This window comes from Cuculus canorus, chromosome 1 (genome assembly GCF_017976375.1).
Source record: "Cuculus canorus isolate bCucCan1 chromosome 1, bCucCan1.pri, whole genome shotgun sequence".
In the NCBI taxonomy this organism is placed as follows: domain Eukaryota; kingdom Metazoa; phylum Chordata; class Aves; order Cuculiformes; family Cuculidae; genus Cuculus; species Cuculus canorus.
In genome coordinates this window covers 207,365,785-207,390,135 of record NC_071401.1, presented here as the reverse complement: position 1 = coordinate 207,390,135, position 24,351 = coordinate 207,365,785, and the positions used below count along the sequence as shown (strand labels likewise).

Here is a 24,351-nt window from a genome sequence, read left to right as displayed (position 1 = left end):
CAGGACTGCTGACTTAAGAGGTCAGGAATACAGGAGAAGCAGAGTAGAACAACAGCTCGGTCTAGTGCCCAGCAACAAAGAAGCAGAAAACAGTTCTCACTTTAGTCAAATGAGTAATTCTGTAGTCCCTAAAGTAACTCTCAATAAGATCTGAAAGTCTTTCGACTGAACGTTGTACTTACAGCAGCAGTGGATTCAGTAACCGCATCTCCATCATCACCCGACAGCTCTTGTAAAACAGTACTTGCTAAACCAGACAAGCGGCTCAGCATCTTCAGCCTAAAGGAAAACAAGAGAGTCAAAATCCAGTTACAGAGTCAAAGCTGCTAAGAATAAGCATTGCTTCATGCTGATCTTTAATGTTTTCTACACCTGAGTCAGGGCAAACCCTGATTTCAATACAGGATGGGGGATGATGTGATTGAAAGCAGCCCTGAGGAGAAGAACTTGGGCTGCTGGTTGATGAGAAGCTCAACGTGAGCCGGCAACATGTGCTCACAGCCCAGAAACCACCCGTGTCCTGGGATGCATTAAAAGAAGCGTCGCCAGCAGAGCGAGAGAGGGGATTCTGCCCCTCTATTCTTCTCTTGGGAGACCTCATCTGGAGTCCTGTGTCCAGTTCTGGAATCCTCAACATAAGAGGGAGATGGAGTTGTCGGAACAGGTCCAGAGGAGGCTACAAGAGTGATGCAAGGTCTGGAGCACCTCCCATCCGAGGACAGGCTGAAAGAGTTGGGGTTCTTCAGCCTGGAGAAGAGAAGGCTCCGAGGAGATGTTATAGCGACCTGCCAGTACCTGAAGGGGCTACAAGAAAGCTGGGGAGGGACTGTTCACAAAGGCTTGTGGTGACAGGATGAGGCGGAATGGGTACAAACTGGAGAGGGGCAGATATACACTAGACATAAGAGAATTTCTTCATGACGAAGGTGGTGAAGCCTTGGAACAGGTTGCCCAGAGAAGTTGTGGCTGCCCCATACCTGGAGGTGTTCAAGGCCAGGTTGGATGGGGCCTTGGGCAGCCTGATCCAGTGGGAGGTGTCCCTGCCCATGACAGGGGGGTTGGAACTGGATGGTCTTTAAGGTCCCTTCCAACTCAAACTATTCTATGATTCTATATTTGAAGTACAGTGTCCACTTTTCAGCTCCTCGATACAGAAAAATGGCAGGGACAAAGTGAAGCAAGTATTGCCAAAAGCCCCGAGGTGGACTAGGGGTGGATTACAAGACATTCAGAGAGGCTAAGAACGCTGGACTTGTTCAGCTTTGAGGGGGATATAATTCCTGTCTTCCCTATAATCGCCTATTAGGAAGCTAAAGATGGAGCCAGATACTTCTTAGGAGACGCTCAGCAGACAGACACGAGGCAACCTGGCCTTGAAATCCTTGAGGGACGGGTCAGCCATAACTTCTCCAGGCAACCTGAGCCAGGGCCTCAACCACCCTCACAGTAACAAATTTCTTCCTAAGATCTCTTCTAAACCTCCCCTATTTCTGCTTAAAACCATTCCTCCTTGTCCTATCCCTGCATTCCCTGATCAAGAGCCCTTCTTCAGCTTTCCTGGAGCTCCTTTCAGTACTGGAACGTTGCCCTAAGGTCTCCCTGCAGCCTTCTCTTCTCCAGGCTGAACAACCCCAACTCTCCCAGCTTCTTAGTAGCAGTCACATCTTCTAATCACTTCATTCTTCAGAAGCAGAAAATGTCACAATGCACATTAGCAGCAATAGCAGAACAGGGCACGTGAACACCAACCTCTTTTACGCGCCGAGTAGCTCATAGGTCTCCTTTTTCATTAACAAAGAGGTTTCCAAGGCAGAGCAGTCATAGGCAGGTCCTTCACACCATTCTTCATCTCTTGGGTACTGCATGAACCAAGACTCTTAATGGAGAGAGAAAAAAGGAGGAAAGTAATTAATGCACCAGTAAAGAAACTTCATCCTACACAGCACACATTGGGATTATTACAAACGGTCATTTGCAACAAGCATAAAAAGTGAAAAGGCTTTCCTGTCCTCCTATGGGAGGTTCTCCAGCCCTCGCGTCATCCTTGTAGCCTCCTCTGGACCCGTTCCAACAGCTGCATCTCCTTCTTATGTTGAGGATTCCAGAACTGGACCCAATCCTCCAGATGAGGTCCCACAAGAGAGGAAGAGAGGGGCAGAATCCCCTCCCTCGCCCTGCTGGCCACGCTGCTTTGGATGCAGCCCAGGATATGGTTGGTTCAGAGAAGCCCGAGACAGGTTCTTTATCATGAATGATCAAGAGCTGGAGCACCTCCCAGAGGAGGACAGGCTGAGAGAGTTGGGGTTGTTCAGCCTGGAGAAGAGAAGGCTCCGAGCAGACCTTAGAGGGACCTTCCAGTACCTGAAAGGGGCTACAAGAAAACTGAAGAAGGACTGTTCACAAAGGCTTGTGGTGATAGGACGAGGGGCAATAGGTATAAACTGGAGAGGGGTAGATGGACATAAGGAGGAATTTCTTCACACTGAGAGTGGTGAGGCCCTGGGACAGGTTGTCCAGGGAAGCTGTGGCTGCCCCATCCCTGGAGGTGTTCAAGGCCAGGTTGGATGGGGCCTTGGGCAGCCTGATCCAGTGGGAGGTGTCCCTGCCCATGGCAGGGGGGTTGGAACTGGATGATCTTTAAGGCCCCTTCCAACCCAAACCATTCTACGATTCGATGAACCCTCCAAGAGAATAAACTCAGGAACAAACACAACACAGCTTTAAATACTGTCCCAAAGCCAACAGTCCCCACAGAAGCTATTGATAGTCATCTTCTGCATTAGCCTCAAGGACTCATGGCAGAATAGTCTGGTGCTTGCACTGCATATTTACTTCCAACCTTAGGGCAGGAAAGCGTTATACAATGCTGGCCAACTTATTCAGAAGGTAGACAAACACCAAAGGGCAGGTTATTCAGGACTCCACTGCCTCACCCAAATAAAGTAAACAGTACTGAGACAGGCTGAGAGAGTGGGGGTAGTTCAGCCTGGAGAGGAGAAGGCTCCACAGAGACCTTAGAGAAGCTTCCAGTATCTGAAGGAGCTCCAGAACAACTGGCGAGGGACTTTTCCCAAGGACCTGGAGTGACAGAACGAGGAGGAATGGCTTTAAATTGGGAGGGGGAAGATTTAGATTAGACATTAGGAAGAAATCTTCACAAGGAAGGTGGTGAGACACTGGCTTAGGTTGCCCAGATGCTGTAGATGCTCCCTTCTTGGAGGTGTTCAAGGCCAGGTTGGATGGGGCTGTAAGCAGCCTGGTCTAGTGGAAGGCGTCCCTACCCATGGCACAGGGTGGGACTGGATGGGCTTTGAGATCCCTTTTAACCCAAATAATTTGATGATTCTAGGACTGATTGGATGAGTACAGCTCTCAGAGACAGGACTGCTACTGTTCTGGGTTGCCACTGATTTTGGTATGGATTTCCATTCTTGTAATTAACAGGAGAACACAAAATACCCGCACTGTATTAATGATGTAGATCAGTAGAATTTGTGTTCTGGCCATAGTTAAAAATAAAGGTTGGAAAAGACCTCTAAGCTCATGCAGTCCAACCATCAGCCCACCACCACTGCACCTACTAAACCACATCCCGATGTGCCACACCTACATGTTTTTTGAACCTCTCCATGGATGGAGACTCCACCACTGCCTTGGGCAGCCTCTTCCAATGCTTCACCACTGAGAATTTTTGCTCAGCATTCCTTTGACTAATGAACTTTTGGTCGTGAGACTTTACTTGGAATGACGGGACTACTAGTAGACTTCTGAAGAGGCTCTTTTACTCTCAAACATACTTCCCCTACTGACCCAAACAGCCAAAGTCTGTCGCTTGGTCATGGATGGCCTGCATATAAGTGCATAAATCCACCTACTTCTGTCGTCAGGGGTCAGCCACAGGGGAAAAAAAAGACTTGACAATGTTTTTCCTTAATTTATGCCGAGTTTATCCTATATAAATTAACTTCATAGAACCACAGAATGGTTTGGGTTGGAAGGGACCTTAAGGCCCACCCAGATCCACTCCCTGCTGTGGGCAGGGACATCTCCCACTGGGTCAGGTTGCTTCAAGTCCCATCCAACCTGGCCTTGTACACCTCCAGCATCCACAGCTTCTCTGGGCAACCTCTGCCAGGGCTTCCCCATCCTCACAGGACAACATTTCTTCCTAAGATCTCATCTCAAACTTCCCTGTTTCAGCTTAAAACCATTTCCTCTCATCCCATTCCTGCACTCTCTGATCAAGAGCCCTCCCGAGCTTTCCTGTAGTCCCTTTTCATACTGTAAGCTCCTCTATGGTCTCTCCGGAGCCTTCTCCAGGCTAAACAACTCCAACTCTCTCAGCCTGTCCTTGTATCCTCCAAACCTCAGATCATCTCCGTGGCCTCCTCTAGACCAGCTCCAACAGCTCCATGTCCTCCCCTTGTGCTGAGGACTCCAGAGCTGAACAGATTAGCCCAGTTGAGGTCACGCCGGTGCCCCGCGTGGTGTCCTCAGTTGCTTCAGTGCCCAGGGTCATGCCGGTGCACGGAAGCTGCGCTGGTGCTTGAGGCTTCGTTGGTGCCCAGGGTAGTGCCCAACTTTGCACTGGTGCCCACGGTTGCACGGGTGCTCAAATTGCACCGGTGCCCGGGGGCTGTGCTGGTGCCCGAGGTCGCACCAGTGCACAGGGCAGCGCTGGTACCCGAGGTTGTGCCAGTGCACGGGGCTGAATGGGTGGACTGGGATGCACCAGTGCATGGTGTGAATGGTGCCCGGGGCTGCACCGGTGCCCGAGGTCACGACGGTGCCAGAGGTTGCGCCAATGCATGGGGTCAAACCAGTGCATGGGTGTGCTCTGGTGCACAGGGCTGAACGGTGCACGGGGAAGCGTGGGTGGATGGGGCTGATCCAGTGCCCAGGGGCTGCGCTGGTGCACGGGGCTGAGCGGGTGGGAAGCGGCTGCTCCAGTGGCTGAAGTTGCACTGGTGCCTGGGGTTGAATGGGTGCACAGCACTGAAAGGTGCTGGGGGCTGCACCAGTGCACAGGGCTCAATGAGTATACTGGGCTGAATGGTGCACGAAGGCTGTGCTGGTGCCAGGGGCTGCTCTGACGGCTGAGGATGTGTGGGTGCACAGGGCTGAATGGGTGCACGGGGCTGCACCAGTGCACGGGGCTGCTCCGGTGCCTGAGGCCAAACCGATGTACGAGGCTGAACAGTGCACGGGGATGCTCTGATGCCTGTGGCTGCACCAGTTCACAGGGCTGAATGGTGCATGGGGCTGTACTGGTGCCTGAGGTTGCACTGCTGCTCGAGGCTGAAGGGTGTGAGGGAGCTGAATGGTGCACAGGGCCTGAACGGTGCACAGGGTCATGCTGGTGACAGAGGTCATGCCAGTGCACGGGGTCACACAGGGCTGCTCCGGTACCCGGGGCTGTGCCAGTGCCCAAGGTCGCAGCGATGCATGGGGCTGAACGGTGCTCGGGGCTGCACCGGTGCAAGAGGGCTGAATGGTGCACGGGGTCACACTGGTGCCGGAGGTTGTGCCGGTGCACGGGGGCTGAATGGGTGCCTGGGAGCTGCTCCGGTGTACGGGGGCTGCTCGGGTGCAAGAGGACTGAACGGGTGCACGGGGGCTGCTCCGGTGCACGGGGCTGAGCGGGTGCACGGGGCTGAGCGGGTGCACGGGGGCTGCTCCGGTGCACGGGGCTGAACGGGTGCACGGGGGCTGCACCGGTGCACGGGGCTGAACGGGTGCACGGGGGCTGCGCCGGTGCACGGGGGCTGAATGGGTGCACGGAGCTGAACGGGTGCACGGGGGCTGCTCCGGTGCAAGGGATCGCACCAGTGCCTGGGGCCGAACAGGGATGCGCGGGTGCCCGGGGCGGTACCCGAGGTTCCTCCGGTGCCCGGAGCCGCTCGATCCGGCGCGGCCGCTCCCCACGAGGCTGTCAGAGCCCGCTCCGTCCCGCCGAACCGAGAAAACACCGAGAGGAAACACTGACCTGCCGCGAACTCTCCTCCTCCTCGCCGCCGCCGCCAGCTCAGCACCGGAACGGCCGCCGCTTCCGCCTCCAGCCAGGCCCCGCCTCCCAGAGGGGGAAAGCCAATCAGAGGTGGCGAAGTGATGATGGGCGGGAGAGAAAACCAATCAGAGATGAGAGAGCGGAGATGGGCGGGAGCAGCAGCCAATTGGGGCGAAGGAGCCGCCCCGGAGCTGCGGGGGTTCTGCAACATGGCACAAAAGCACCAGTTGCGAGCGGGGCGAGGGGAGTAGCAGGGTAACAAGGAAGCAGCCAGTCAGAAAAAGGCTTGGAGGGGAGGGATTAGAGGGGAATGGGGTGGGGTGTGCTTGCAGGCAGCTCCTTCATCCTTTCCAGGCGGCTCCTTCATCCGAGCGTGCAATTCCTTGATCCATCAGGACAGGACCCTCGTCCCCTCCAGGCAGAACCTTCATTCCCCTCCAGGTGACACCTTCATCCTTTCCAGGCAGCTCCTTCATCCCCCTCCAGGCAGCTCCTTCATCCCCCTCCAGGTGACACCTTCATCCTTTCCAGCCAGCTCCTTCATCCCTCTCCAGGCAGCTTCTTCATCCCCTCTAGGCAACACCTTCATCCTTTCCAGGCAGCTCCTTCTTCCCCCTCCAGGCAACACCTTCATCTTTTCCAGGCAGCTCCTTCATCACCCCCCAGGCAGCTCCTTCATATTTTCCAGGCAGCTCCTTCATCCCAGCGTGCAATTCCTTGATCCATCAGGACAGGACCCACGTCCCCTCCAGGCAGCACCTTCATCCCCCTTCAGGTGACCTTCATCCTTTCCAGGCAGCTCCTTCATCCCCTCCAGGTGAGAATTTCATCCTCCTCCAGGCAGCTCCTTCATCCTCCTCCAGGCAACACCTTCATCCCTTCCAGCCAGCTCCTTCATCCTTTCCAGCCAGCTCCTTCATCCTCCTCCAGGCGACACCTTCATCCCCCTCCAGGCAACACCTTCATCCCCCTCCAGGCAGATCCTTCATCCCCCTCCAGGCGACACCTTCATCCTTTCCAGGCAGCTTCTTCATCCTCCTCCAGGCGACACCTTCATCCCCCTCCAGGCAGCTCCTTCATCCCCCTCCAGGCAGCTCCTTCATCTTTTCCAGGCAGCTCCTTCATCCCAGCGTGCAATTCCTTGATCCATCAGGGCAGGACCCTCATCCCCTCCAGGCAGAACCTTCATCTCCCTCCGGGTGACACCTTCATCATTTCCAGCCAGCTCCTTCTTCCCCCTCCAGGCGACACCTTCATCCCCCTCCAGGCAGCTCCTTCATCCCCCTCAAGGTGATACCTTCATCCTTTCCAGGCAGCTCCTTCATCCCAGCGTGCAATTCCTTGATCCATCAGGACAGGACCCACGTCCCGTCCAGGCAGCACCTTCATCCCCCTTCAGGTGACCTTCATCCTTTCCAGGCAGCTCCTTCATCCCCTCCAGGCGAGAATTTCATCCTTTCCAGGCAGCTCCATCATCCTCCTCCAGGTGACACCTTTATCCTTTCCAGGCAGCTCCTTCATCCTCCTCCAGGTGCCACCTTCATCCTTTCCAGGCAGCTCCTTCATCCTCCTCCAGGTGCCACCTTCATCCTTTCCAGGCAGCTCCTTCATCCCCACCAGGCGACACCTTCTTCCCCTCCCGGCACCTCCTTCATCCCTCACCAGACTGCCACAGCTTCTCAAATCTGATGGATAATGGCTTAGTATCTTTATCCGCTAGTTCCCTTGGGACCTGTGGATGCATCTCATTAGGTCCCATGGACTTGTGCAACTTCAGGTCCCTTAGGTGGTCTTGCACCTGATCTTCTACAGCAGGTGGTTCTTTTATCTCCCGGTCCCCGCCTTTGCCTTCTGCACCTTAGGCAGTGTAGTTTCAGCCTTGCCAGTGAAGACTGAGCCAAAAAAACCATGTGGCTGTAGCACTTTGGGATGTAGTTTAGTCGGCACAGTTGTGTTCGGCTGACAGTTGGACTTGATGATCTTAGCGGTCTTTTCCAACCTTAACAATTCTATGACTGTCTATCTCCTCCAGGCTTATGGGGCTAATGGCTCCCCTATGAGAGCCTTAGAAGGAGCTGAGACGGGGATTTCATTTCTCTTACTTATCAGGGTTCCCCACCCTGTGGTTGTCTCTTTTTGGTCCTTCATGTTTGTGCAGATGAGCCTTTTATGGGTTGATGGTCCTGGGCTCTGTGGTGGTCCTGGCATAAGCCAGGGCCAGGGATTATTTGGCTCCCTCCACCTGCATTGTTTCTCTGTGTCCCTTTGTGTATTTGGAGATGAGCTTTCCCCTACATGGTCTAACATTTCCCCCATCCCTGGAGATGTTCAAGGCCAGGTTGGATGAGGCTTTGAGCAACGTGACCCAGTGGGAGGTGTCCCTGCCCGTGGTAGAAGGGTTGGAACTGGAGGGGCTTTGAGGTTCCTTCCAACCCAAACCATTCTATGATTTATGATGGGCTACTTCTGTAACGCTTTCTGGTCTTACACCCTCAGTTATGCAACATTTCTGTCTGAGACAAGAGCCTCTCAAATCCAGTTAGAGGAGCAGATCTTTACTCCACCTCAAATCCACATCTTGTAGCCTTTTGCTCTGATCTTCGTGCATAATTCTATCAACGTTAAAAATAGAGTAGCGTACCGAGCCAGTCGAGCTCTTGTTGCCGGTGTCTGATTAACCTTCTCACCCTTTCTGATTTGGCTCCTGAAATAGGTCTCATTTCTTAGATTATCTACCACCTCTTTTCTATTCTAAGACGCCTGTTTGTATCGTTGCAACATTCAGGTTTGTAAATGAGCCTCTGAGCAGATTAACATTTATAATTGGCTTGTGGAAAGCTTGATCCCTCATTTAAATGACATTAATGTTGACCGTGGGCAGGAGCAGACGGGCAGTGCTGTGAGAGCAACGGGAGAAAGAGAATCTTCCCTGTAACATCATCCTTCTGCCCACGCATCCGCATGGGGAGCAATAGCAGCTCCACAGTGGATGATCTGCAGGCTGTTGAGATCCACCACTGGTACAAAAAGTTCATGACGGAATGTCCTTCTGGGCAGCTGACAGAGCATGAATTTAAACAGTTCTTTGGGCTTCGAGGGCTGGATCCAGAGGCCAATGAGTACATCGAGCAGATGTTCCGCACGTTTGATATGAACAAGGTGAGTCCTCCAGCAAAGAAGGTGGCCAAGAAGGCCAATGGCATCTTAACTTGGATCAGAAACGGCGTGACCAGCAGGTCCAGGGAGGTGATTCTGCCCCTGGACTTGGCACTGGTGAGACCATACCTCGAATCCTGGGTTCGATTCTGGACCCCTCGCTCCAAGAAGGATGTTGAGGCTCTGGAGTGTCCAGAGGAGAGCAACAAAGCTGGTGAAGGGGCTGGAGAACAAGGGTTACGAGGAGCAGCTGAGGGACTTTGAGGAGGCTGAGGGGAGACCTTATTGCTCTCTACGACTCCCTGAAAGGAGGTTGTGGAGAGGAGGGTTCTGGTCTCTTCTCCCTAACGACAGGGACAGGACCAGGGGGAATGGCCTCAAGCTGCACCAGAGGAGGGTCAGACTGGACATCAGGAAAAAAATTTTCACAGAAAGGGTCATCGTACCCTGGCAGAGGCTCCCCAGGGAGGTAGTGGAGTCCCCATCCCTGGAGGTATTTAAGAGACAGGTAGACGAGGTGCTTAGGGCCATGGTTTAGTGGCAGATAGGAATGATTGGACTCGATGATCCATGAGGTCTTTTCCAACCTGGTGATTGTATGATTCTATGAAATTAACTGCTTAAAAGCAAACCAGCTCCTGCACTTTTGGAGACCTTGGTTTTCTCTTACAAGCGCTGGTGTGGGACACTGCTGAGGGACACTCATGTAATGTAGCTGAGTGCGAGGAGCAAATTAATGTGCATAGATAATGGCTTAGATAATATAAAGAATATCTGATTATCTACCTTATGTAAGTTCATCGTTGAATTTTGAGACTGCCTTCTTGTGTATTAATCAACTCGGGTCAATTAGAAATAAGTGAATAGATTAGAAAGGTGAACAGATGTGTCTCGGGAGAGAAGATAAGTCACTTTTATGACCAGAGGAGGAACATTGGCCTTGATTAGAAAATACTGATGAAAGGAGATTTCATGCTTATTATTCAAATATCATAGAAAAAAGAGAATGGTTTGGGTTGGAAGGGACTTCAAAGAGCATCCAGTTCCAACCCACCTGCAATGGGCAGGGAAACCTCCCAGGAACAGGTTGCTCAAAATCTCATTCCACCTGGCCTTGAACACCTCCAGGGATGGGATATCCATGACTTCTCAGGGCAGAAAGATATATCTCTATCAGATAGTAGAGACTACAGGATCTAAACTGCTGGATTTACAGGCTGCCCAGGGAGGTGGGCGAGTCGCCTTCCCTGGAGGTGTTCAAGGAACGGGTGGATGAAGTGCTTAGGGACATGGTTTAAGGGAGCGTTGGGAATGGTTGGACTCAATGATCCAGTGGGTCCTTTCCAACCTGGTGATTCTATGATTCTATGATTCAAACATGATAGAAATCATTATAATATTCACAAAGGAAGTCATTTCTAGGTATTTGGCAGCTGGATTTAATCTCGGTGACACAGAAATTTGGTTCTATGGCAGACTGGGAAAATTCAGCTTTGGTTTCTGCTCCAGGGTTCTGAAATGGTTGGAGCAAATGCCTGTGAGTCAAGGAGGAAATGGTCACAGAGATGTGAAATCGGTGGGAAATCACAGGGTTGGTTTTGAAGAAGAAAAGCCCAGGGTCTGAGCAAAGAATATTGGTTTTGACAACATGTGAGAAAGCATAGAAAAAATTAAAGAATTAAGGAAATTAAAGCATTAAGGAATACTACAAAATTCTTAAAGGTAAGAGTGGAGCAGCCGGGCTCCGTTAAGGTATCTGAGGTCTTGTGGTGGATGTAAGGACTGGAAATGACCTCAAATCTCAGAGAAGATCCTTTCTCATCCTAAAATTCTCTGTGCCCTGGGTGATGATTGGGATAAGAAGCAGTTTTATAAACTAAACCCACACATTTACAGCTCTTGCACAAGTCTTTCACTGTCATCTTAAGGGAAATGAGGCGATGTGATAAATATATCCATGTAGGACTTTGATATTATTGATAGTTGATTGTGATAAATAGATTATTGTGTTAATAATATAATAAAAATAAGTTTGGGAAGTTAGTCTTTATGGCAACTACAAGAATACTGCTCGGTTGTCCCATGTGCAGCCCCTTCCTTGGCTGGTTTGAAATCCAGTCCAGCTGAATCAACAGATTGTGTAAGAAATATCAGACTGAGACCATAGGTATTAGATGTGATGATGATTTAAAGGTCACCTACTTTTGAGTATAGTCGTAGACTAGATGTAGGTATAAATTAATGGAACAGCTCGACATTTATCTTTGAAGTTTAAAGGTGTATAGATGTATCTCAAGACAGAAGATAAGTGACTTTTATGACCGGAGGAGGAACATGACCAAGACCAGGGGAGGTTCAGATTGGACATTAGAAAGATATCTTTCACCTAAAGAGTTATTAAGCACTGGGAGAGGCTGCCCAGGGTGGTGGTGGAGTCCCCATCCCTGGAGGTGTTTAAAAGATGGGGAAATGAGGTGCTTAAGGGTATGCTTTAGTGGCAGGTAGGTGTGGTTGGACTCGGTGATCTCTTCTCCAACCGGGTAATTCTGTGACCTGTTGAAGCATCATTCTGAGGGAGAACCGAAACGAGATAGCGGAGATGAATTATCAAACGAGATACCGGAGATGAATTATCAAGGTGGACTTTTGTGGACTTTTGAGTTAATGAAGAATAAAGAACTAGGAGCTTTTCAAAGAAAATACCTATTGTATAATTCTCTATAAATATCCGATGATTTGTGGGGGCCTTTGCCACTCACCGAGGTGATGGCCCTACTCTGAGTTGTAAATAAAGCAAGCCTAGAGTTATCCCCTGTCTGGTGAAAATCCTTTAGTAGCCATTTCTTGGGGTTTTTAAGGACTTAAAATGTTGTTCAAGGCTGTTACGCATTCCAAAGTCTTCCTGGGAGAGCCCCATGTTACGCAGTAAACAATGTTTGAAGAAAGAAACTTAAATTCGAGTTTGTATAGAGATAAAAAGTTATCTTCTAAATAAAGTGACAGTGATCTCAAGGGGAATGAAGTAAGAGTGTGGAGATAGACCTACATTCGTTAATCTTAGCCGGTTAATAGACACCCACTTAAGAAGCAAAGCTCCTTTTGTAAACAAGGGCAAGGAACAAGAACACCCAGAGGAACAGCCGCCCTGTGCTAACACAGACATTGACCATGGATGGAAACATCATCCCTCTTGACCTTCAGAACGTGAGAACTCTACTGAGGACAAAGAAAATGAATTTTCAATAGAGTTCTTTCATAAATTGCAATTGTGCCCTCTTTTTAAGCTGGTTAGCTTTCTTTTCTGTGACTTCACTCTATGAAGTTATGAAAAACTCTGGTGAGCACAGCAATGATCCTGAATGAATTTTAGGGCTCTGCTAGTGCACCTGCACTTGCCTTTTACGTATATTTATTCACATCCATTCCAGAAAGGTACCTGACTTTGTTTAAATACTTCAATAAATGAAAGTTTCATATTTTTGGCTCCATAATTTGGTGAAGCAGTTATTCATAATCTTTGATAGAGTTGGGGTTGGTCAGCCTAGAGAAGAGGAGGCTCTGGGGAGACCTTAGAGCAACTTCCAGTACGGAAAGGGGCTCCAGGAAAGCTGGGGAGGGGCTCTTGATCAGGGAGTTTCAGGATAGGACAAGGGAGAATGGTTTTAAGCTGAAAGAGGGGAGATTGAGATGAGATCTTGGGAAGAAATATTTTCTTGTGAGGGTGGTGAGGCACTGGAACGGGTTGACCAGAGAAGCTGTGACTGCCCCATCCCTGGAGATGTTCAAGCTCAGGTTGGATGGGGCTTGGAGCAACCTGATCCGGTGAGAGGTGTCCCTGACATGAGCAGGGCCGTAAGCAGTCAGCTCTGATGGGCAGAGAAGGGTTTGTTGACACTGGAAAGACAGGTTCCACATAAGGGCCTAAAGATGTATTAAAGCCTATCTTTCAGAGTAGCCTGATCCAGTGGGAGGTGTCCCTGCCCATGGCAGAGGTTGGAATTAGATGATCTTGCATCTTGGAATTAGATGATCTTGGTCCCTTGCAATTCAAACCATTCTATGATTCCAAGTATTTAGGAGATCGCAAAGGTAGCCAGAGAAATTGTGTGTGTACATGTGTGAACATTAAAGCTTGTTTTTAACTCCAAGTCTCTATGCTATTGTGTTTCTTTCTCTTGTAGCTGTGAATCTAAAGAGCAATAAGGTAAAGCAGCTCCAGAACCATAACTCCTTCCGTTTGTTCCTGTCACAGTTTAGTTTTCATTTTCCCACAGGATGGATATATTGACTTCATGGAATATGTGGCTGCCCTCAGCCTCGTTCTCCGTGGGAAGATGGAGCAGAAATTGCGGTGGTATTTCAAGCTCTATGATGTAGACGGCAACGGCTGCATCGATCGACATGAATTGCTCAACATCATTAAGGTGAGCCTCTAAAGGTCTCAGTGTTCTTTCTTCTTTCCTTAAAGACGAATTCCACCACACAAGTAAGAATGTCACTGTTCTCCAGGTAGATGGTCATGGATGAGACCTGTTTTAACAGCATTCTTTCTTTTAGCAGAATGACCCACCATCCCATAGTCCAGTAAGCAGACTTGATAGGCTCTTCTCTACCACCACTGCATGAGTTACATCACAGCTAACTCCATACAACTCTTTTAGCTGCCAAGGACCTAAATAGCACATTCCAAGGTTTCAGACTCCATGAATGGATTAATGGATTGAGAGCAGTCTCGAAGAGAAGGATTTGGAAGGCCTGGTGGATGAGAAGCTTGTCATGAGCTGGCAGCGGGCACTTGCAGCCCGGAAAACTGACATTGTCCTGGGCTGCATCCAAAGTAGTGGGACCAGCAGGTTGAGAGACGGGTTTCTGCCCCTCTACTCTGCTCTGATGAGACCCCACCTGGAGTCCTGTGTCCGGTTTTGGAGTCCCCAGAACAGGAAGGAAATGGAGTTGTTGCAGCAAGTCCAGAGGAGGCCACAAAGATGATCTGAGGGCTGGAGCACATCCAATATGAGGACAGATTGAGAGACTTGAGGTTGTTCAGCCTGGAGAAGGCTCCAGGAACACCTTCTAGCAACATTCCAGTCCTTAAAGGGGGCCTCCAGGAAAGCTGGGGAGGGACTCTTTATCAGGAATTGCGGGTACAGGAAGGGGGGGAATGGTTTTAAGCTGAAAGAGGGGAGATTGAGATGAGATATTGGGAAGAAATATTTTGCTGTGAAGGTGGCGAGGCACTGGTCCAGGTTGCCCAGAGAAGTTGTGGCTGCCCCATCCCTGGAGGTGTTCAAGGCCAGGCTGGATGGGGCACTGGGCAACCTGAGCCAGTGGGAGGTCTCCCTGCCCATGGCAGGGGGTGGAAGTGGATGATCTTTTAAGGTCCCCCATACTAACAGACTTATTTGGATATGAATTTTAGTGCTGGGCATTGAAGAGACCAAACCAAATCAAGAACTGTAATCACAGAACCATCAAATAGTTTGGGTTGGAAGGGACCTTAAACATCATCCAGTTGCAATCCCCCTACCATGGGCAGGGACATCTCTCACTGGATCAGGCTGCCCAAGGCCCCATCCAGCCTGGCCTTGAACACCTTCAGGGATGGGGCAGCCACAGCCTCCCTGGGCAACCTGTGCCAGGGCGTCACGATCCTCATGGTGAAGAGATTCTTCCTTATGTCTAGCCTAAATCTGCCCCTCTCCAGTTTATACCCATTGTCCCTCATCTTATCACTCTATCCCATCGTGAACAGTCCCTCCCCAGCTTTCTTGTAGTCTCTTCAGGTACTGGAAGTTTGCTCTTTGGTCTCCCTGGAGCCTTCTCTTCTCCAGGCTGAATGATCCCAAGTCTCTCAGCCTGTCCTCGGATCATCCTTGTAGCCTCCTCTGGACCTGTTCCAACAGCTCCATCTCCTTCTTATCTTGAGGACTCCAGAACTCGACCCAATCCTCCAGATGAGGTCTCACAAGAGAGGAACAGAGGGGCAGAATGACCTCATATATAGTCTCCTACCAATAACTTGCAATAGATATAATGAGATGACATAGTGAAGCAGCAGATACTCGTTGTTTAACGCAAAGCTCTTGGGAAAATGGTCTTGTGGGTGATAATTGGTGGCAACCAATTTACTGCGCTTTGAATTTTATGAGTGTAGTTCAGTGTGGGTTTTGGCAGCCTTAGGAAGATGCTGAGGTGGTGCTTAGTTTCAGTAAAATGGCATTTGAAAAGGAATGAAGAGTCTTGTCAAATATCAGAAGGTAAAAGCTAGAAAAGGAATAGTCCTAGAATGAATATGAGGCTCTCGAACCACATATTTCATGGACATCTATTAGAAAAAAGGGAAAAATTAGGCATGGAAAGAAAAGAGAACCGTGTATGGTTATGGACAAGCGGATTTGTAGTACACGGGAGTGAAGAATGCTAAAACCTTCTTAAGCTGAAAATGAATTTCCAGAGCCTTGGGGAGAAGAAGGACACACAGATGAAGTGGGATATGAACGGAAATAGGGAAAGGAGGACTAGAAATAAATGACTGCAGCATATAACAGAGGAGCTTCATAATGTCGCATGCAGAGGGTGTTTGATGGTGTTTATTAGGCTTGGTGGACCATAGGGTGACAGAAAGGCGATCCATTAGGTGGATCTTGATTCTGCAATTTCTGGAGTGCTTAACCTCTACCCAAGCAGATTTAGGGTGATCCTCTTGGTTTCAGTGCTCATTCCATGCTCCCTTTGCACCCTTCAGTGCCAACCATAAGGCCAGATGGCTTCTGCTGTGTTTTCCTACAATTCTGGTTCATTTGTTTGGTGAAGGTACAAGGCAAGACTGTCTTGTTCCAAATCTACACTGTCAGGTTGCAGGAGAATCAGTCTATGAATGAGGCATCTTCCTATTCTTGCTCTTTTCTTTCAGGCTATTCGAGCGATTAACGGTGGCGACCATGAACTTAGTGCAGAAGAGTTCACCAACCGAGTCTTCAACAAAATTGATGTGAATGGAGATGGTAAGATGGTCTTTGTCATCCAACTCAGATGGTCTCTGTGATACAGAGAGACATCCATGTCTTCCTTTCTTAGAATCATGGAATAGTTTGGGTTGGAAGGGACCTTAAAGATCATCTATTTCCAACCCCCTGCCATGGGCAGGGACACCTCCCACTGGATCAGGCTGCCCAAGGCCCATCCAACCTAGCCTTCAACACGTCTAGGGATGGGGCAGCCACAACTTCCCTTGGCAACCTGTTCCAGGGCCTCACCACTCTCATTGTGAAGAAATTCCTCCTTATGTCTAGTCTAAATCTGCCCCTCTCCAGTTTATACCCATTGTCCCTCGTCCTGTCACTCCAAGCCTTTGTGAACAGCCCCTCTCCAGCTTTCTTGTAGCCTCTTTAGGTGCTGGAAGGTAGCTATGATGTCTCCTTCTTTCTATGCCTTTTCGTTTTGTATTTACTTGTTATATGAATTCTCACCCAATAATGCGTTCTCCTTAATTTTTCTAAGACATTTTTCTCCTTGCATCAGACATAATCGGCTTCATAGTGAGGTTTTGGAGAGGTGTGGTGGTCTTTTGCCTCTTTGTACGTTGTTGTGTAGCTTACGTCAGCGTTAGGAGTGGGAAATACTAACAGATGGCCCCAACTACTCTTAAATATTTCAGCAGCAGGGGAAGGAAGAATTGGAATTTAATGTTGGCGTTCAGAATTTCTTCCCTGGGTGTGCTAGAGGTAGTGCACGTGAAGGGTTTGGAGGGGAAGCCGTGTGAAGAGCAGCTAAAGTCACTTCGTCTGTTCAGCTGGAGAAGAGGGGACTTAACGGAGACCTCATCACAGTGTACACCTTCCTCACAAGGGGAGGAGCGGGCACTGATCTCTTCTCTCTGGTGACAAATGATAGGACCCAAGGGAATGGCAGAACGATGTGCCAGGGGAGGGTTAGGTTGGACATTAGGCGAAGGTTCTTCACCCAGAGGGTGGTGGAGCACTGGAACAGCTCCCCAGGGAAGCAGTCATGGCACCAAGCCTGACAATATTCCAGAAGCATTTGGCCAACACCCTCAGCCACATAGTATGAATGTTGGGGTTCTACTATGCAGGGACAGGAGTTGGATTGGGTGATCCTTGTGAGTCCTTTCCAACTTGGGACATTCTAAGTGCTGTGGGCCAGTCAGTCAAAAGTTGGTCAACACCACTGCAGTCGCTGTATGTCCATGAGAGATATTTCTTCCCTTGCTACTCCGTGTGCTCATTACTTTCTTTCATGCTCTTGTGTTATTCCAGAAGAACGCTGCTGAGCTGCTTCCTTGCACAAGGGCTTTTTTGGCCTAGCACAGTAAAAACTACTTCCGTCTGTCACAGCTTCCGTCCGCCACTTCTTTTAACCATGAAAATCAGCAAGTATGGGCAGGTTAGGACTATGACAGCTTAGACCAAAAGGAAGTGGCTAATCCCGACTTATTTACAGGGCAGATTTAGATTAGACATTAGGAAGAAATGTTTTCCTGTGAGGGTGTTGAGACATTTGCACAGAGAAGTTGTGGCTGCCCCTGGAGGTGTTCAAGGCCAGGCTGGATGAGGCTTTGAGCAACCTGATCCAGTGGGAGGTGTTCCTGCCCATGGCAGAGGGGTGGAACAGGATTGGCTTTGAGGTCCCTTCCAACCCAAACCGTTCTGTGATTCTATGATTTTAAGCTATGATCCCAATCCTTACCTACGCTCTTCCTCTATTCTTTCTCATGTACCCTTTCCCTTGTCGGGGAAAAGCTGGATTTGCCTGGGTATCAGGGAACTGTAGAATCATGGAATCATTAAGGTTGGAAAAGACCTCTGAGATCATCCAGTCCAACCATCAGCCCATACCACCATGCCTTCTAAACGATGTACCAAAGTGCCACATCTACATGTTTTTTAACACCTCTAGGGAAGGAGACTCCACCACTTCAATACTCAGCTTGTTCTGCTGTTCAACCACTCTTTTGGTAAAGAAATTTGGTAAAGAAAGGCTCTCCGAGGTGTCTTGGTGATTTTGAACAATGTTTGTATAGTAAGTGCATCTCTAAAGTTGACACCAAGCTGAGTGGTGTAGTTGCCACACCGGAGGGGCTGGATGTCGTCCAGAGGGACCTGGACAGGCTGGAGAGGTGGGGCTGTGAGAACCTCATGAGGTTTAACAAAGCCAAGTGTGAAGGTCCTGCACCTGAGTTGGAGCAGTCCTCGATTTCAGTATGCAATAGGGGATGATGTGATTGAGAGCAGCCCTGAGGAGAAGGACTTGGGGTGCTGGTTGATGAGAAGCTTGACATGAGCCAGCAATGTGCACTCACAGCCCAGAAACCAACTGTGTCTTGGGCTGCATCCAAAGCAGCGTGGCCAGCAGGGTGAGGGATGGGATTCTGCCCCTCTATTCCTCTCTTGCGGGACATCACCTGGAGGTTTGGGTCCGGTTCTGGAATCCTCAACATAAGAAGGAGAAGGAGCTGCTGGAATGGGTCCAGAGGAGGCTACAAGGATGATGCGAGGCCTGGAGCACCTCCCATCCAGGGACAGGCTGAGAGACATGGGGTTGTTCAGCCTGGAGAAAAGAAGGCTCCGAGGTGACCTCATAGTGACCTTCCAGTACCTGAAGGGGCTACAAGAAAGCTGGGGAGGGACTGTTCACGATGGGATAGAGTGATGGGATGAGGGACAATGGTATAAACTGGAGAGGGGCAGATTTAGGCTTGATCTAAGGAAGAATTTCTTCACCATGAGAGTGGTGAGGCCCTGGCACAGGTTGCCCAGAGAAGTTGTGGCTGCCCCATCCCTGGAGGTGTTCAAGGCCAAGTTGGATGGGGCCTTGGATAGCCTGATCCAGTGAGAGGTGTCCCTGCCCATGACAGGGGGGTTCAAACTGGATGATCTCTAAGGTCCCTTCCAACCCAAACTATTCTATGATTCTACAGTTAGATTGCTTTACTCCTTTTCCTGTTCAAATGTGGATTGGAATGGTTCTGATGCCTTCTGTCTGTGTCTTCCACAGGTGAACTTTCTCTGGAAGAATTTGTGGAGGGAGCAAGGAAAGATGAGGAGTTCATGGAGGTTCTGATGAAAAGTTTGGATCTGTCGCACATTGTGGCCATGATCAACAACCGTCGGCACAGTGTATAAACCAAGGTGGGAGAAAACGCTCTGCCAAGAGACAGAGGGGTGTGCGCACGCCAGAAAGAAGAGACGGCGATTTTTAAAGCAAACAAAATGTCCATAAACAAGCATATGGAATTAGGAACAGAAAGACACTGCCGTGTTTGTGTGTCTGAGTGCACATTCCTGTATGGACACTGAAGCTCAGCCACAACCATGCAGAGCAGGTTCAGAAAAAGTGGATCCGGTTGGTGGTATTTGACTTGACTTCCATTTAAAGGCTAAATTTCAGGGCACAAATTTCCCTCTGTGTCTCAGATTGTCGCCTTGCAGCAGACTGAAAAATAATGTTAAGTTTATGAAGAGCACCAGCAGAGCTGGATGACGGAGCATGGAGGATTTCGAATGTGTACTAAATAAGACCTTCAAATGGTTATCAGTGTAGAGAACTATCAAAAGAATGTAACTTCCATGGTTCTTGTTATGGTATTTGATCATAAACAACAGTATATTTGCCCGTACCAGATGTGCTTAGGTTTGGTCATCTCTACAGGAGTAGCTTTGTCTGGAAGATCCCAAGAGCTGAAAGAAAAATCAGTTGTTAAAGCTGAGAGAGACCAATCTGTTCCCAGATGCTCTGTCAGTAATTGTGCTGTTTGCAGCTTTCATCATAGAACCCTAGAGTGTCCTAAGTTGGAAGAGACCCACAAGGATCATCGAGTCTGGGTCCTGTCCCTGCACAGGACAACCACACCATTCACACCGCGTGGCTGAGGGCATTGGCCAAATACAGCTGGAATATTGTCAGCTTTCTATGATCAAAGAACTCTTTAGCAAACAAGTCAACGGTTTAGGAGCAGCCTTTGTATCCAGAGAAAATATGCTCCTCAGCTTCCTGAAGCAGATGGATTTCCTGAGAGCTCAAATCTTTTTTACACTCGTCCTACTCCTCCCCTTTCTTCCAACTGAATAAATGAAGTATGTGGAGATGATCCTAACATTGTTGCTTCACACCTCCTTTCTTGGTCTTTCGTTTTATTCTTGGGGAAAAAAACCTAAGAAGCAAAAGGAACATCTCAGCAAAGGTGACTTGTGAATTGTGAACACTAGGGTGAAGTTGGTATTCGAGATCAGTCCTGCCACAAATGTCTTAGTCCATGATGGGAGGAGGGATGCAGCACGGATAGAAACAGAGCAAACCATCTTGTTCAGTAACGTTAGGTAAGGTCGTTGTGGAAAAATAAGGGAAGATTGGTGAGGATGGTTGTAAACGCACTCAAGCTGAGGTGGAGAAAAACACATCTATCACACTAATTGTTCTTTAGCCTTGTCTGTTGGACAAGTAGAATATCCATGTTTAGATAACATGGGTCTGTGATAGGCTTGGACGCACCATTTGACCATGAGAGTGGTGAGACACTGGAACAGGTTGTCAAGGGAAGTTGTGGCTGCCCCATCCCTGGAGATGTTCAAGGCCAGGTTGAATGGGGCCTTGGGCAGCCTGATCCAGTGGGAGGTGTCCCTGCCCGTGGCCGGGGGGTTGGAATTGGATGATCTTTAAGGTCTCTTCCAACCCAAACTATTCTATGATTCCATCCAGCCTCCTTGAGATTCCTGCTCTGCTGTGCGAAAGGTCAAAGCACAGTGGGAAACTCTGGGTGAATCCTTGACATACAGGCAAACCCAGTAGGTTTGGTGATCCTCTAGCATGAACTGAGCTACGCGGTGCCTGCCTCCCCGCTTGTGTGCCTCTGCCTGGGTGATGCTCCAGGGATCCCCTGGTTGGCAAGGTAATAAATTTACTCTTTGCATTTTGGCTGTGGTTTGTGGTTGTTTCTGCATCAGACACTCACAAGAAGCTCATTTGAATCTGTAAAGAGAACCAGAAGGTACGAAGAACGCAGGAGGAGTTTAGCAGAATGCCTGTGCCACAGCTGGGCAGGGTTCTCCTGTGCAGGAGGAAGAACTTGCAGACCTGTAGCAAGAACACTTTAAGGTGGGTTTAATCTTGCTTGTATTTAAGCTTCGATGATGTGCGTATCTATAGGGAACAAAGTCTCCAGGCTTTTGTCTAAGTCAAGGGAGATTCAGCCAGCGTTGTCAATGGAGCTTTCAAGAGTGAGAATCTTAGAAGAGAGTAGAATCATAGAATAGTTTCTGTTGGAAGGGACCATAAAGCCCATCCAGTTTCAACCCCCCTGCCATGGGAAGGGACACTTCCCACCGGATCAGGTTGCTCAAAGCTCCATCTAACCTGGCCTTGAACACCTCCAGGGATGGGGCAGCCAGTGCTTCCCTGGGCGACCTGTGCCGGGGCCTTACCACCCTCACAGGGAACTGTTTCTTCCTAAGATCTCGTCTCAACCTCCCCTCTTTCAGCTGAGAACCGATCCCTTTCATCCTGTTCCTGCAGTCCATTATAAAGAGCCCCTCCTGAGCTTTTCTAGAGCCCCCTTTAAGGAAAGACCTCTATAATCATCCAGTCCAACTGTCAGCCCAACACCGCTGTGCCTATTAAACCATGCCCCGTAGTGCCATGGCCATATATTTTTTGAACCCCTCCAGCATGGAAACTCCACCGCTGCCCTGAGCAGCCTTTGCCAAGGCTTCACCACTCTTTCAGTAGAGATTTTTTTCCAATCTAATCCTCCCCTCGCACAACTTGACACCAGTTCCTGTCATCCTGTTGCTTGTCACTTGCAAGAAAGAGACCAGCACCCACCTCAGCACAACCTCCTTTCCAGGAGCTGCAGAGAGCGATGGTTTATGGATTGTTAGGAATGGTTGGACTCAATGATCCAGTGGGTCCTTTCCAACCTGGTGATTCTGTGATTCTGTGATGAGGTCTCCCCTCAGCCTCCTTTTCTCCAGACTAAACAGCCCCAGGTCCTTCAGCTGCTCCCTGAACCCCTGAGCTCCAGACCCTTCCCCAGCTCTGTTTTCTTGTCCGAACATACTCCAGCCCCTCAAGGTCTTTCTTGGAGTGAGAGGCCCAAAACTGAACCCAGGATTCGAGGTGTGGCCTCACCAGCACTGATTCCAGGGGATGATCCCTTCCCTGGTCCTGCTGGCCGCTCCATGGCTGATCCAAGCCAAGATGCAATTGTCCTTCTTGGCCATCTGGGCCACTACCAATTCATGTTCAGCCACTATCAAGCAGCACCCGCACGTCCTTTTCTGCCAGGCAGCTTTCCAGCCACTCTTCCCCAGGCCTGGAGCATTGCAATGCTTGAATCTTCCACAGAGTAGGTCTTAAAGAAGGTGTGATTTGCACTTCTCTGGCTAAGAAAGCCAACAGTGAGGTCAGGGTTTTTTCAGCAAAGCTTTGTTTGCTGCTGCTGGAGAGAATTCAGAAAATTTTTATTGTCCACCATGAAAAAAACTGTAAAAAATGGCACGATGAGGTCTTGGAGCACACGCAGAGAAGAGCAACGAACCTGGCGAAGGGAAAAGTGGTATGAGAGACAGCTGAGGGACCTGGGGTTGTTTAGCCTGGAGAAAAGGAGGCTGAGGGGAGACCTCATCACCGTCTACAACTCCCTGAAAGGAGGTTGTAGTGAGGTGGGTGTTGGTCTCTTCTCACAAGGGACAGGTGACAGGACGAGAGGAAATGGCCTCAAGTTTCACCAGGGCAGGTTCAGATTGGACATTAGGAAAAATGTCTTCACAGAAAAGGTTCTCAGGCTCTGGCAGAGGCTGCCCAGGGAGGTGGTGGAGTCCCCATCCCTGGAGGTACTTAAGAGAAGGGTAGATGAGGTACTTAAGGATATAGTTTAGTAGCAGATAGGAATGGTTGGATTCCCTCCATCTCCTTCCTCTGTTGAGGATTCCAGAACTGGACACAATCCTCCAGATGAGGTCTCCCAAGAGAGGAATAGAGGGGCAGAATCCCCTTCCTCCTTGCTGGCCACGCTGCTTCGGATGCAGCCCAGGACATGGGTGGTTTCTGGGCTGTGAGTGCATGTTGCCAGCTCATGTCAAGCTTCTCCTCCCCCAGCACCCCAAGTCCTTCTCCTCAGGGCTGCTCTCCGTCACAACATCCCCCAGCATGGATTGAAACCAGAGATTGCCCAGACCCAGCTGTAGCATCTTGCACTTGGCCTTCCTGAACTTCATTCTGTGTTTACTGCTGACATCTGCTGGCCCTTAGAAGAAGGTCGTTGTGGTCCTTACACAAAGCTTCCCTGCCTAAAAGCCTTTCACAACCTCGGAAGATGTTATTATCTATAACTATCCCATGGGATAATGTCACTGTTGGAACTGGTCTTTAATCTGCAGGTGTAGGTGACTGATTGCATCTCTCCCAGTAACCTTGCCATCCTCTTCTTGTTATTTCCAGTTCATCCAGATGCTCAGTGTCCGAAAACACAAAGCTAAAACACTTATTTCTGCTCTCATGAGACCTCGCCTGGAGTCCTGCATCCAGTCCCTCGCCCTGCTGGCCACGCTTCTTTGGATGCAGCCAAGCACATGATTGTTTTCTGGGCTGTGAGGACACGTTGCCGGCTCACGTTGAGCTTCTCATCCACATGCACCTCAAGTCCTTCTCCTCGGGGTTGCTCCCAATCCATTCTCCACCCAGCCTGGATTTATGCTTGGGATTTTCCTGAAACAGATCCTCCAGAAAGTCCAAGATAGGTGATTCTATTCTGAAGAAAAGGAGAGCAGTTCAAAAGGTAAATCTGACTTCTTCAAGTTATGTGTAGGGCTCAAAAATCAGTTTAGAAAATGCCCAGGACCCTGTGAGAGAGCAGGAGGTGATGGAGAATAGGTGTGGAGAGGGCAGAGATGACCCAGAGAACGTCATCTCTTCCCCTTTCCTTCTAAATTGATGAATACTTATTTTGAGAGGATGGGAGACAAAAAGGAACACAAACCTTGGGCTTGCTCACCTTTCCCATGTGATAGGAGAGACATCATGTGGCATTTTGGTTGCAAGAACCTTTTCATCTTCGTTACAAGAACCTTTCTTAGTTAGGAGACAACAACAGAGTGTCTAAACTTTATAGAATAGGACTGACTCCCCAATCACAGTGGGGTTGGAACTGGATGATCTTTAGGGTCCCTTCCAAC

The 24,351-nt window shown here is 49.4% G+C and overlaps 2 protein-coding genes across 6 annotated transcripts in view; one reads left to right on the top strand and one right to left on the bottom strand.

The window, feature by feature from the left end:
* The window catches only part of GOLGB1 (golgin B1), a 52,536-nt gene extending 46,485 nt beyond the window's left edge, over positions 1 to 6,051 (bottom strand). For 2 of the 3 annotated variants that reach the window (XM_054060230.1, XM_054060236.1), the window contains exons 1-3: positions 5,987 to 6,051; positions 1,750 to 1,876; positions 183 to 279 (exon numbers count right to left, since the gene is read on the bottom strand). In XM_054060230.1, coding sequence (XP_053916205.1) covers positions 183 to 272 — 90 coding nt within the window. In that variant the 5' untranslated portion in view covers positions 273 to 279; positions 1,750 to 1,876; positions 5,987 to 6,051. The remainder of the gene's footprint in view (positions 1 to 182; positions 280 to 1,749; positions 1,877 to 5,986) is intronic. The other variant, XM_054060232.1, reaches the window with a different exon arrangement.
* Positions 6,052 to 6,367: 316 nt separating this feature from the next.
* LOC104061433 (guanylyl cyclase-activating protein 1-like) lies at positions 6,368 to 21,027 on the top strand. Of its 3 annotated transcripts, none has more exons than XM_054056509.1 (5): positions 6,368 to 6,448; positions 8,889 to 9,166; positions 13,438 to 13,587; positions 16,077 to 16,167; positions 19,178 to 21,027. In XM_054056509.1, exons 2-5 carry the CDS (start codon positions 8,969 to 8,971, stop codon positions 19,303 to 19,305), a joined length of 567 nt encoding a protein of 188 aa, XP_053912484.1. In that variant the 5' UTR covers positions 6,368 to 6,448; positions 8,889 to 8,968; the 3' UTR covers positions 19,306 to 21,027. The 3 variants fall into 3 exon arrangements, with proteins under 3 accessions (XP_053912484.1, XP_053912485.1, XP_053912483.1); XM_054056510.1 differs by having other exon boundaries at positions 6,371 to 6,448; positions 8,983 to 9,166; XM_054056508.1 differs by lacking the exon at positions 6,368 to 6,448 and adding an exon at positions 7,649 to 8,792.
* The last annotated feature ends 3,324 nt before the right edge of the window (positions 21,028 to 24,351 follow it).

Bases quoted from the DNA above. Each gene is read 5' to 3' on its own strand.
- LOC104061433 (XM_054056509.1), top strand. From the start codon at position 8,969: ATGGGGAGCAATAGCAGCTCCACAGTGGATGATCTGCAGGCTGTTGAG. The intron at 13,588-16,076 runs GTGAGCCTCTAA...CTTTTCTTTCAG, and splicing joins AATTGCTCAACATCATTAAG to GCTATTCGAGCGATTAACGG. The intron at 16,168-19,177 runs GTAAGATGGTCT...TGTCTTCCACAG, and splicing joins AATTGATGTGAATGGAGATG to GTGAACTTTCTCTGGAAGAA.